At 35.1% G+C, this 13540-nt stretch overlaps 2 protein-coding genes across 3 annotated transcripts; both read left to right on the forward strand.

The window, feature by feature from the left end:
- Positions 1-2151: 2151 nt before the first annotated feature.
- LOC118039982 (nudix hydrolase 1) lies at positions 2152-5682 on the forward strand. Of its 2 annotated transcripts, XR_012170455.1 has the most exons (3): positions 2152-2447; positions 2542-4181; positions 5090-5682. XR_012170455.1 is itself a non-coding variant. In XM_035046838.2 (2 exons), the coding sequence occupies exons 1-2, from the start codon at positions 3806-3808 to the stop codon at positions 5386-5388; spliced, it is 675 nt and encodes a 224-aa protein (XP_034902729.1). In that variant the 5' UTR covers positions 3671-3805; the 3' UTR covers positions 5389-5682. The 2 variants fall into 2 exon arrangements, 1 of the variants encoding a protein (XP_034902729.1); XM_035046838.2 differs by lacking the exon at positions 2152-2447 and having other exon boundaries at positions 3671-4181.
- Positions 5683-8360: 2678 nt separating this feature from the next.
- LOC118039981 (protein MIZU-KUSSEI 1) lies at positions 8361-9747 on the forward strand. The gene has a single exon (XM_035046837.2). The coding sequence runs from the start codon at positions 8687-8689 to the stop codon at positions 9473-9475; it is 789 nt and encodes a 262-aa protein (XP_034902728.1). The 5' UTR covers positions 8361-8686; the 3' UTR covers positions 9476-9747.
- Positions 9748-13540: the final 3793 nt, after the last annotated feature.

A 13540-nucleotide genomic window follows, 5' to 3' on the forward strand; every position in this document is an offset into this window, starting at 1 on the left:
AAGAATGCTTTTGAAATTGAAGTTATAAAATATTTTTAAAATATATATATTAATATTGATGGTTTTTAATTAAAATAGTGTAGATTTAACTATTGTTATTGCATCATGAAATAAATAATACTTTATATAAAATATTTTTCATTGTTTCGTCAAACCATCTACAATTTCATCATGTATGAAATACATCTGACAAGGACTATAATTTTCATAAATTTCTTAAGAGAATAACAACATCGAGTAAAATATAACTAGGAGCAAAATTAGGATTGCGATCAAATTCTGTAAATGTTATGTTATCAAGTGTTATTCGTCTAATTTATATAGTGTCATTGGATAATATTCAATGCTAATTTTTCAAATAAAACACAATTAAAAATAATATTTTTATTTTGTTAGGCCAGATCCGATTCAATACATAACTTTAAAACGGACCGGTTCAACTAAGACAGTGAAACCATGCTCAGCTGTTCAGGGGATAAGATCCATTAACAGTGAAACATGCCATGTTCCATTATTCATGGAAGTAAAACTTATGAATAGTGGAGTAGAGCTATGCTCCATTCTTCATAAGTTTATTAAGCACAAGAAGTAGTTAGGAGTTGTTTTTTGCAAACCGGTGGTTGTGCCATAGTTAGTAGCAAGTCCCATCAATAAAAAAAATGTTTTTCTTACTTTATCAAATAATAATAATCATAGTTGCGAATGAAACTCATCCGCAACCCTCTAAACAACACCTTAATATGCATGTTTTAATATATACTTGTCAATCACCACCTCTGTATGGTGGTTCGCCCCCCCCCCCAGTATATTAAGAAAAATATAAATATACTTGAAATATAATAATAAAAAAATAAAAATCCAGAACTGTTGTAAATTTACTACCAATATAAGGTTTTACCGTATTTATCTGCAATACTACAGCGGCTCTGTGAATATATAAATAACGAACATACGCGTTCACTGTAAAATTGGTTCGTGTTGTCTATATAAATGATCTTAATAAATATATGGATTTTTAGAGTTTTTTTTTTTGTCGTGCATACTGAATATAAAAGCTTTTCGTTCAGTTCTATTTTTTTCTTCATTGAACTTGTGTTCAGTAATTGAAATAAAAAATAGCACAAGTATTATCGTAGATACTATTTTAGTTTTTTTTCTAAAGTTGTTTTTTTTAAAATAAATTATTTTTTAATACTTGATAATATTATTGATAATATTATAAAAAATAAATTGACAAACACTTTTTAGTGTTTGACCATGTCATGAAAAATAAATTGTTATTTTTTTTTTAAATTTTATTAAAATAATAAATCTTACAAATTAAAAGGTTGGATGAGAACAAAATTAAAAAAAAATAATTTTATAAATGATCTTAAATAAAATAAATAACAATCAAAATAATAAAGATCAAATCTAATAGATAAAAAAGTTAAAAAATGATGAAATTAAAAAAAATTACAATTTTATAAATTATTTCAAATAAAAAAACAACAATAAAAAAAATAAGAGTCAAATTTAATAGATAAAACATTTAAAGTAGAAAAATAATAAAAAAGAAGCAAAAACAAATTATAAAAATAAAGATAAAAGTTGATATAAAAATCAATTTAATAAATTTTAAGAAATGAAATTAAAAAAAAAAATTCAAAACAAAATATATAGCAATTTAATATAATTAATAAATAATATAATATTTTTAAATTTTTCATAATTTAGTGAAATAAGTACTAGTGTTTGATTGAGATAGATTAGATAAAGATAAAATAAATAAATAAATAAAATATATTTTCATATAATTATTCTAAAAATAAATTTACCTTTCACCTTTATCTATTCAACAGCATATATTTGTATGCTTTGTATGAGTTGTTTTGGAGGGAGAGGCAATAATATTATACTATTATAGATATGACCTTGACCACTCGGAATATGGTCCGAGCTCAGTGCTCGCGGCCCAAGCACAGATAAGCTTTACAAACAACAAAAGGAACCAGAAAAGAAAAGCAGAGAATACAAATCTCGGCATGCCACGCCACCTGGAAGCCAGATTTGGCCCGGCCAACCCCTCCCCACAAAAGAATTATATGGTCACTTCAACCCCATTTGAATGGCGTGGCTCAATCTCATTTGATAGATAATTAATCGGCCATCCATACCAGAAGCAGCGTATTAATCCCCTCTTTCCAGGGCGGGAAAAACTTAGAAAAATCAACCATTGCGAGGTGGCCAAAACGGCTCCGCTGCCCTCCATTATAAAAATGAAAAAGGCGATTTCCATACCCTCTTTGACCACCACTAGAAAATGGAACAAAACGCAGCGAAACCACCGGCGCCTAGAGTGGCCGTGGTATTGTTCTTGTTGAAGGACGAATCCGTCTTGCTGGGGCGGCGCCGTTCCTCCGTCGGTGACTCCACGTTCGCCCTGCCCGGTGGCCACCTAGAGTTCGGTAAGTAATAATAATAATAATAATAAAATTACTCCTAATTCTAGAATTGAAATACTATAGCTAATTACAAACCATCAATTTGTTTGCTCTCTAGGGGAAAGTTTCGAGGAGTGTGCGGCAAGGGAGTTGAAGGAGGAAACGGGTCTGGATATTAACAAAACGGAGCTCCTAACAGTTACAAATAATGTCTTTCTCGAGGAACCAAAGCCATGCCACTATGTTACTGTTTTTCTTCGAGCAAACTTGGCCGATCCCGAGCAGGTGGCGCAAAATCTCGAGCCTGAGAAATGTTATGGTTGGGATTGGTATGCTTGGGATAATCTGCCAAACCCGTTGTTTTTGCCCTTGGAGAAGATGGTCAAAAGTGGGTTCAACCCATTTCCAGATCACTAGATTTCCTTCTGCTCGTGTTTATTTATCCAGTTATAATTAGTTTTATGTGCATCACATTAACTATTAAGAAGTCAGATTTTAGCAATTACAAGTATATGTACTGCTGACTGATGGTGAATTTTGAGTTTAATTATCGCTGGAAACGAATTAACCCACCCGCCTCCTCTCTTTTTTCTTCTTCTTTTTGATCGTATTAGTTTTATGTATAAATTGTATCCTAGTTAGATCATCAGATTTGAACCTGATTATTCAATTAAAATCCAATTCGCATTTTATTCATCTTATCGGTACAAATATTCTTAGAATAAGCCTCTATTAAAATCCCAAGGTGCTGGGCCATTGGGTTTATTGCCCGGAACTTGCGTTGAAGTTTTCAATGCCAAGCTCTTGCACAGTCCAGAACTCCAGATGTCTAAACTCTCAAATGCCTTGTAAAGTCGAGTCCCGAGAATTGTAATGGGCTCAGGCCTTTTTTAAATGCAATACATACCATTCCCATTTCAGAAAATGAAGAAAAAGCATTGAATGCAAGCATAGACTTAACGGACTTGTTAGAATATCATAATGTTTTTTTGTCTGCAGATTTAAAACAAGAATATTTTTTTGAAAAAAATTATTTTAATATTAGTACTTCAAAGTGAAAACATAAAAAGAAATATATATTTTTTAAAAAATTCAAAATTTACCCAGCTATAACGCCAAGTATCTACTGTACCAAACCAGGATTGAGTACAGTTTTGGTGAAAGCAACCTTTTAACCATCGGTTTTACACGTGACAGCATGATTTTTGCACGCCAGTGGCCTAACTTTTGTCGCACAGTTTTGTGTTTAAAGTTTTAAACATGGTATAGCATGTTTTTCTTGAGAACAAAAAAATTATAGATTGCAGCAGCGAAGCTCTTTTGCGGTTCATTTGAACAGTTCTAATCTTTCGATTACTGGGAAGCTTGGGCTACCAAATCAAATGGCCTCCATTTTCCATGGTTTGGGGGGTCAAAGATCCTTAACAACATCAAACAAGTTTCAGTTCCCATCTTGCAAAACCCTGTCAGCTGGTTCTGCACGATCCTTTTCTCAATTGTCTTCAATACTTCATCCTCCAACAAGCTTTGCTGACCGAAATATTTTCAAGAAACAAGTGAACGGAGAAAGCAAGAGGGTCGGTCATCTGAGACCTGTAATTTGCGGCGTGGAAAAGGAGGCTGGAAGTGTGGAGGCACCAGTGCCAAGAGTTGGGGTAGTGGTGTTCGTTTTAAAGGGAAAATCTGTGCTTTTGGGCCGGCGGCGCGCCACCATTTGCAACTCTGCTTTCGCTCTCCCTGGTGGCCACCTCGAGTTTGGTTTGTTTTTCCATGAGTTGCAGATTTCTTTAAATGTGTCTTGTTGAATCTTGATTAATTGTTTTACTTCTTCATATAAATCATATGCTATCACTTAAAAATAAATTTGATGACCAAAGAGAAAGATAATCTTTAAAAAAAAAAAACAAAAAGAAAAAAGAAAGTGTAATACTGGTTAAATTTTTTTAAAATATTTGTTTTTCTTACCAACCCCACTAGTTTTTTTTATTATTTTTTTATTTTTTTACCCTTTACCTACCTCGAATGGGGTAGGTGTTTGCGAGAGCAGATTGGTTGCAATATAAAGGCATTTATATTTTGAGTGTGATTGAACGATTGATTTTTAAATAGTTTTTTTGTATTGAAATATATATTAATGATGTTTTTTTATTTTTTAAAAATTATTTTTAATATTAACACATCAAAATGATCTAAAAAATATAAACCAAACTTAATTTTAGTAAAATAAAAAAAATTAAAATTTACCAAACCATCTCGAACATGTTTGTTAAAAAATAGCTTAATCCTATAGATCGTACGTGCCATGTGTGCAAGAAGTAAAGGGTGGCACACGCAAGACAAAATTTGAAGGTAAAAAAAACGAAAAGATAAAAACGACGATTGAAGGTGAATTTTTTTACTTTCTTTTAATATCATAAAACATTATAAATTGTATCATTATCTTTTTTATCTGTCATTTCTCTTGCTAAATTGATGGCTGAAAACAAATACATGGGCAAATTATAGGGTTATGTCATTGAAAACTAGCAAGGTAATTCACAAATAATCAGTGAAAATCACCCAGTCAGCTCATCTTTTGGGTCTGATGGAAATACTTTCAGTATTTCATACTGCAATCGACCCACAAATCTATTTTCTTTTACACTACCAATTCGTATGGTTTTCAGGTGAGAGCTTTGAAGCTTGTGCTGCAAGAGAAGTGAAGGAGGAAACGGGTCTGGACATTGACAACATAGAGGTCCTTAAGGTTACCAACGACCTCTTCCATGAGGGAGCAGAGCCATCCCATTATATTATGATCCTTTTGCGAGCAGTCCTGGCCAATCCTAACCAGCTGCCTGAAAATCTCGAGCCTGACAAGTGTGATGGCTGGGACTGGTACGAGTGGGACAGCCTCCCAAGGCCATTGTTTTGGCCACTAGAAAAGCTGTTGCAAGATGGCTTCCATCCATTTCTGATCGTGTAGTTGCTGCTAGAGACTTTCTGCTTCCTATATGTTTTTTACTTTCTTTCTCAAATGATTGGCTAAGAGATCTAGACTTGAATCCGTCATCGCGTATTATTATTTTTGTTAAATCTTTTGAAAGACAGCGTGTCGTTCGAGAGATCGACACAGTAGATGGATTCAAGATGGTCGTTTAATTGTTGAATTTGAGTGCCACCCGTTAAGCACCTGTTGAATCTGCTCGTTGCTCCACCTTGTAGTTGTTGCAAAACGCCACAACAATAAAATAAAAAACGGGGTTTCGATTGATCTCTATATTTTTACTCAATCCGAGTTGTTGTATAGTTTTATAGTCTCTGGTTTGTTTTGATTTTTGACCTAATCCGTCATCGCGTATCGAGTTGTTGTATACTTTTACAATCTCTACAATGTTTAATCAGATTTGGAAGACAGGATTTAATTAAAAGATGGGAACCAAATTAACCTTCTGGGATCAAGATACGCACTGATGGAATACCTGCAGGAGACCAGAACAGGACATCTATTAAATGACACACCCTGATACGCATTCATTCCAGACAATCCTCTGATGAACAAATCAACAAGCAAGTCAACTTGATCCTAGGCAGTTTTCACCTCAGGCCACTAATATGAGCAAGAGTGTTCAAGGGAGGGTGATAATTAAACAGAACATGGAAATGGTGGGTCGCCAGATTACGGCAAACTAAGTTTGTCCCGCCGTGATCGATTACCCGTACAGACCAACACGTGATATTCCAACACCAGGCAGCGCGAGTTTTGAAAGGTCTCTTCCTGATAAATTGAGTGGTCCTTCATGATGCACAGAGTTTTCCTTTTCATGGTTATCATGGCTTTAAGCCATGCTCACGTTTTCTTTCATTCGTTGTAGTTCTATTGAAGCCGCAGGCGAAGCCTGAATCTGTGAAAATCCAAAATTGTACTTCGAGTGAACTATGATTCAGTCCCCTCCTCTAAACTAAATAATTAGCTAACCCCTTTCTATTTAAAACCTCACATTGTGTCTCTATATTAGTATATTTTTGTATTCCCTTCTAATTTAGTCCTTATGCTACTTGTTAGAATATAATTGCTTTTTCCCTAGAATACCCCCCCTTTTTTTTCTATCAAGTTTTTCCAAACCTACCCACTAGAAATAAAACTAGAAGGGCATTTTGAAAGTGGGCATGGGAGTTTTGAAAAAAGACTGATGATCTGTTTCCATCAATGACTGATTTGTGATCTTCGAAATAAAAAATACCAGCATGCTAGATAATAAGAAAATACAGGGACTGAATTATAATTTGCTCCAAACTATTCAAGCGAGCACGGGCACACAGACTAAACCACCAGTGGGATAGCATCTCACCAGTTTACGACACAAGTAGTTGTTCAGTTCTTACCACAATTCCATCTGAATTTGGTATTGATCCATACAGAATATTTGATCCAAAAAAGTCAAGAGAACTATCGAATCAGGATGAACTATGGACATTTGTCTCAGTTGCGTTTTGGTGGTTTAGCTATTTCTTTCACTTAAGTCCATCTTGTGGCGACCAAACCCTCTTTTTTTTTTTTTAGTTTTATTCCATGATGAGGTCCTTTGTCAAGTGATAGCTAGATAGTTGTCCAAGGAAATTGTGACTAAGTATCTAAATCTGGACCACATTAAAGTTGTTGGGTTATAGATCATAGTTAGTTGATCCGTGGTTTGGTCGGTACCATGGAAACAAACAAAAGAAAAGGTTAGATTTTGCTATATGAAACCATGAATTTGAAGGTTCATGAGTAAGGTTATTTTTTATTGTTTTAAAAAACAGAAGATTCGAGAGGTCTAATGTTATTTATCCAGTAAATACATAAATAATCAAGGCACTGGCATCTGTCTCTGCAACATGTTTCATGTGGATGATCGATGGACTAATAATGCAACTGAAATTTTATCAAGATTGGACTTTGAAAAAGATGGAACGGAAGAAAAACAAATAAATCTAGCTCCTGGTGATGACAGGATCACTTTGACAATGATACTCAATAATGCAAGCTCCTGGTGAGTGGACTGTTAATCATCACCATCATGTGAAGGTTCTTGGTGGATTCTTTTTGGATCTTAGCATGAAGTCTGTGCGTATGAAGCTGAATTTGTGATTTATTTATGTTACCTAATTCCGTCTCCACTATTCTCCAATTCTCTACAGAACACATGTGAGCTATCATTGACTCATCTGCAGTTTTGCAGATAATGTAGAATTAAATCTTCCAGATTATCTCATCTTTTTCTTAAAAAAAAAAAAGGAAAAAAAAAAAAGAAAAGTATGGGCTGAAATGGTAGAACAACACTCTTCCAAAAATGGAAATTAGAGTTCTGACACTCTCTTTTTATCCAACACTCTTTTTTTTGGATTCATCACATTAAAATCTTCTTAATAATAGCAATAATGTTTTCATTAAAATTTTGGTATGCTTATGAAGTCTATCTTATCTTTTCTTTTCTTTTACTTCTTTCTTTTCTATCTACTCTTTTTTTTTTTAATTGAATTTTATGTTCATAAATTTTACCATTTAATAGAATAGCATATATAACAATTATAACTCACGAATCATAAACATCTTCTATAACTCTCTAATAAATCGTCTTATTTCCTTGAATATTTTTTTTAAATTGGGTTATTTTATCTATATTTGTTTTTACTATTCTATAATCCCGTTGCTGGCTCTCATGGGTACATGTGCATCGTGCTTTGGAGCGAGTTGTGGGAGGATGAAAGCACTGCAAGCCCACATGGTTGGGACCTGGGATGGCCACGGTGGGTACGGTTGGTGTCGCTTTTCCTTGTCCTTAAGACTGTTTCCAATGCAAGTCAGAGTACTCAATCAAGCCTCTCTCTCTTTCTATCCTACACCCCCGACTTATCTCCAGCTTCAACATCCACGCATTGAAGAAGTAACACCACCCATCGTCTCCATCAGGCTCCACTATCCCCCAACCAATTTAAAAAATCTCCTCTCATGTCTATTTCCACGTCCCTGTTCTTGTCTCCATTCTCTTCCAATTCTTTCTTTCCTGTTCTAGTTAGGTGGAGCTGTTCACCTTCCTTTTGTCAGGATTATCTTCTATAGTCCCTCTTAGTCCCACAAGGCTGACAAAAATAAAGAAATAGAAGCAAACAATAAGAGAACTCACCCTACATAACCACTAGATAAAAGCAAATAAGCTAAGATCTGTTCTCTATCATTTTATCTTAATTACCTCTTTCTCTCCATAGTATTCTTCCGCTGGTCTTTAGCTTTTCTTTCCCATATGAAGACAATAATGGCCAAGAATCCTCATGACTCTACTTTCTCTTTCTCCAGGAGATACTTCAACAGGGGAAAGAAAGTTGTTGAGGATGAAGAAGATGATGATGAGGAAATCTTGACTTTCAACTCCTTCTCACATTGCTCGGAAGAGTTGAAAGATGATCAGGAGCTTAGAGTCACATTTCCTGCTGGTGCAATTCAACCTGCTCCAAGGAAAAAAACCCTTCCGATTGTGGCAGTTTCTAAGCTCAGATCAGCTCTTACTGTTCTGAGTAAGGGCCGGTCAGGCTATCACTCAGGTACCAGAGTGATAGGTACCCTTTTCGGGTATCGTCGTGGACATGTTCATTTTTCATTTCAAGAAGATGCAAAACAGAATCCAGCTTTCTTGATCGAGCTTGCAACACCAACAAGTATACTAGTCCGAGAAATGGCTTCTGGGTTAGTTAGAATTGCACTAGAGTGTGAAAAGAAGGCAGGTAAAAAAGCAGGGAAGCTGCTGGAGGAGCCTTTATGGAGGACTTACTGTAATGGTAAGAAATGCGGGTATGCAACGAGACGTGAATGTAGGCCTGAAGATTGGAAAGTCTTGAAGGCTGTGGAGCCAGTTTCAATGGGAGCTGGTGTTTTACCGGGGAGTGGGGCAACAGGGTCCGACATCGGGGAGATCATGTACATGAGAGCCAGGTATGAGAGAGTCGTGGGGTCAAAAGATTCAGAGGCATTTTACATGATGAATCCTGATGGGCCTGGAGGTCCTGAACTTAGTATTTATTTGCTTAGAGTTTGATGAGGCCGTGTGCCATGTTGGACGTAATTTGTAGTATCAGGCTGTCAGCATCTACTTGATAGCCGCCTTGTGCTCTCTCTCTCCCGGTTTAATTTATAGATATCAGCAAAAAAAGGGACGGTTTCTCGCATTCTAGCTAGTCTCTGCTCCTTTTTTTTTTTTTTTTTTTTTTTTTTCTTGCAGTTATTTACTACATTTTGGGAAGGGGAACTGTGGAATCGAGAGTTCCAATTTTTTTTGTTTTACATGAAACTAATTAATTTATAATTTTTCATCTAGAGGTTTTACATCTGCTACATGTTGTATCATGCTTTTGAAATCCTATGGAACGAGAGGAAGGTGGTGGCATGAAAGGCGGTGCTAAGTATATCGCATAGATATTTTGTCTCTTCTTGAACTTTTTTGTGGTGGCGGAAACAAGATGCAAATGAAGGTTTTGTTTTTCCCTCTTTTAAACTAAGCTAGCCCTTTTGGATGACATCTAAGTTCACCTGTGTGATGTCACATCTAATTTATTTCGTTCGCTATTAATGTAAGACATTAGGTAATATCGGTTGGTTATATTCGATACAATCAAGGATGAAGTTTTGAAATTGCAACTCCATGTCCTGTCTCTTTAGCCAAACGGAAAACGACGCCAAAAATTAAAAAGGGGTGGGGAGGGATTGAACATAGCTTAGAACAACAAAGAATCGGTGTTCTGGTGTGCCCGATTTTGAATTAAAATATCATCCTTGCTTGGGATTGGATCAATAACTTAGAAAGTAAAGGTCTTGCATACAAATTTCTGACCCATATATATATATATATATCATCATCATCATCATCATCATCATCACGTAAAAGTCTCCATCTTGTAGTTTCGCTTCACATTTGCAGAACATTTGTCCTCGCCATTGGGCGCTGCAACATATTCTGAAACAGCTACTGCAAGAATTGACTGTTTGCTTTGCATTGCTCGCTACTCCCTTTTAATCCTATCAAACATACTCTCTCAAATTCACAGGAGCGATAATCCAAGATACACAAGTCAATGAAAAGCCTTCCTTCAAAGCTATTGGCCTGTGAATTTTGAGCCATACTAGCTCGAGACTCATGGAGAGAAGAGAGTAGCATATTTGCATCCACGTATTCATAGGTTGTGTTTTTCAAGGAGGAAAAGCTAGACTGCCAACGTAATAACAGATATCTTTATTTCACCCAATGTAATGTGATTTATTGGTAGATAATGTTTTTTAATTAAAAAAAATATTAAAATAATATCTTTTTATTTTTTATATTAAAATTATAAAAAAGCCATCTAAAAAATCAAAATAGAATAAACCATGAAAATAAACAGCCGAAATCAATACCAAACCAATGCACTTACATTGGAAATTAACCATGCCTGGAATTTTGGAAATGTAGGAAAGGGAATTTTCCTATCCGGCTATTTGTTGAATTTAAGTTGGTATGTTTTTTTTTTATAAAAAAAAATCAGTTTTTTGAAACATTGTACAACCTCAAATTCTCTTCTCCAGATTTAAAAACAGCAAATAAAATTTTAGAGAGTTGATACGATGTTTAAGAAAATATGGTTCAAAAGAACACTTAATTCTTAGAGCGTTAATTTGATGGTAAGAAAGTATGATTTATTTTTTATTTTTTTTTAATTTAAATCTAGAAATAAGCATTTAAGAGACTGATACTATGCGCCATTAAAATTATTTGTAATTTTTTTTTAAATTTAATCAATGTATAAACTAATTCAAAAATATTCATTACCGCAGGGGAAAAAAAAGTCTTGGACATGGATTCTTGCTAAGCCCAGAGATACTTGGAAACTTAGAATGAGGCCCTTATGTCATGGCTTATGTGACATCTTTTCAGATTGTTTGGGCCTTAGACTTTAGATTCTATGCAGATTACAACAGTGTGGGCTTTAGGTCCAGAAGCCTTTCTTTTATCGGGTTAATAAGCAAATGTAATCCACACAAAAGGCACATCGTTGTTTTTTCTTTTTTCCAGAGGTGCCTCAAATCATGATTTAATATGTCATGTCAGCGTATTGACGCAGTAAGTTTGTAAATTATATTTATAATATTAAAACTACACACACACACACACGCAGAAAGTGCAGGTAACCATGCGATGCTTCTTTAAAATTAATTAATTTTTTTATCCTTTTTCTTTGTTACGTTTTGTCTTGACAACTTAAGAAAGCAAAAGATGTCTGTTCCCACAACCCAAATTGCAAAGTGACTTTGCTTGTAAAAGCTGTAATAAACCAGCACGTGTATCCTATAACAACTGTCCAGAGCGAAGCCAGTAGTGTTTACTCACAGCAAGTTGAAAGGGTTTCACTTAATAATATTCTTTAATTTTTCGAATACATATTATAATTAACTTAGGCTCAGTCAAAGCAGTGTGATCGAGCTAGAGGTGTAGCATGTGCAGTCAACTTTGAGAATTTACTTACAACTGGGGACAGGGGAACTTATGTCGCCATTGCGGATGCTCGTGACAAGAATGGAATCGCCATCTCACAGACAACTTGGCACGTCGTTTGGCTTTTATTTTCCAAAACCCATGATTGTGATGATCCTCAATTTCAATATATAGGGGCCAATGCCAGCTCCGGCCTTCTTATAAACAGGTTTCCGTACAAAAAACCCCATGTGAGGAAGGGAAATCGAGCTCATATTTTACCACAAATCACTCATGCTGTTCATGACTAATTTACCAGCCAGGACCAATTAAATCTGGCTGTGACACGGCTTGCACCACCACGCTAGGAATATAACTTAGCTGGAAAGAAATAGGGGGCAAGAAATTTGGTTGGAATTCGGTTTTGCATATTCAGTGGTACATGGAGATTTGGAATTTGCTTCAAAACTGTTAAAAGTGCAGACAATTTCCCAATGTCAAGAAGAACCACGTAAAGATTCTGTTTCTTTAGTCTACCAGCGAGCCCTTTTTTCACCTGTGATTATGATACATGTTTCATTCCTTAATTAATTAATGTTAGTGGTCAAGTGTACCATCGCTATTTCTTGAACCCGAAGGTAGCTAGAACATGTATTTTATGATCAATCCCTGATCTAAACCATTGCACAATTCCTACATCCAATACCATTTATTAGCTTTAAAAACTATTCTCATATTGATAGTAATTAAATATATATGAAACGTACAGCATTGTAATAGTTATATTGTCAAAAGTCTTGGTAGCCCTCCATTTGTTAATTAGTTGTCTGCAAGCAACAGCAGCCTAATATTGTATATGTAATATACGTACGCAACCTACACAAGAGATTAGACATCATCAGAAAACTAATGCTAAATCACTTTTCACAGAAATCACAACTAGCAAAGTGAAAGTTGGATACCATGCATATGGTTCTACTATAATAAGAAATATTTAAGATATTTAAATAAAAATATCTCAAATATTTATAGAAATATGTAAATTGTATAAGATATTTGTGTAATTTTTTATATAGTATCAGAGTCCCAAGTCTGATAAATAAATATGTTTGGAAGACTTAACTTAGCAAGAGTGGAGAAAGAAATATTTGCAATAGGTAATATTAAGTTTTATGCATCATTAGAGTCTTCAAGTCTTGATAACACTTTATGTGTGTACAAGCCACCATAAACATAGTTTGTGGGTGTAACCAGGGATGGAGCCAGAAAATAAAATTAAGAGGGAGCCAAGATTTCAGTTGTTTTACTATTTAAACTAAAATTATAAATATTGTTAAGGAAGGGGCTGGAACAATTTCCTTGCAGGGGTCGGGCCCCTGCCAGCCCCCTATCTCCACCACTGGGTGTAGCCATGGGCATAGTTATGGGTGTCACTGTGGGCGTCGTCATGTATAGCCGCTGGCGTAGCCACGTGGGGGTAGCTAAGGTATAATCACTGGCTTAGCTGCTAGCATGTCCTTATTGTAGTCGTAGACATAAATATCGCTGCGTTGAGGTTTTGTCAGCCAAGAAAGCTTTTGAGAAAAATAAATGAACTAACTTTTTACTTAGTTTTCCACTGGCGATGCCAATTATTAGGCTAAAAAATATCTTCGATAG

This window comes from Populus alba, chromosome 8 (assembly GCF_005239225.2).
Source record: "Populus alba chromosome 8, ASM523922v2, whole genome shotgun sequence".
NCBI lineage: Eukaryota > Viridiplantae > Streptophyta > Magnoliopsida > Malpighiales > Salicaceae > Populus > Populus alba.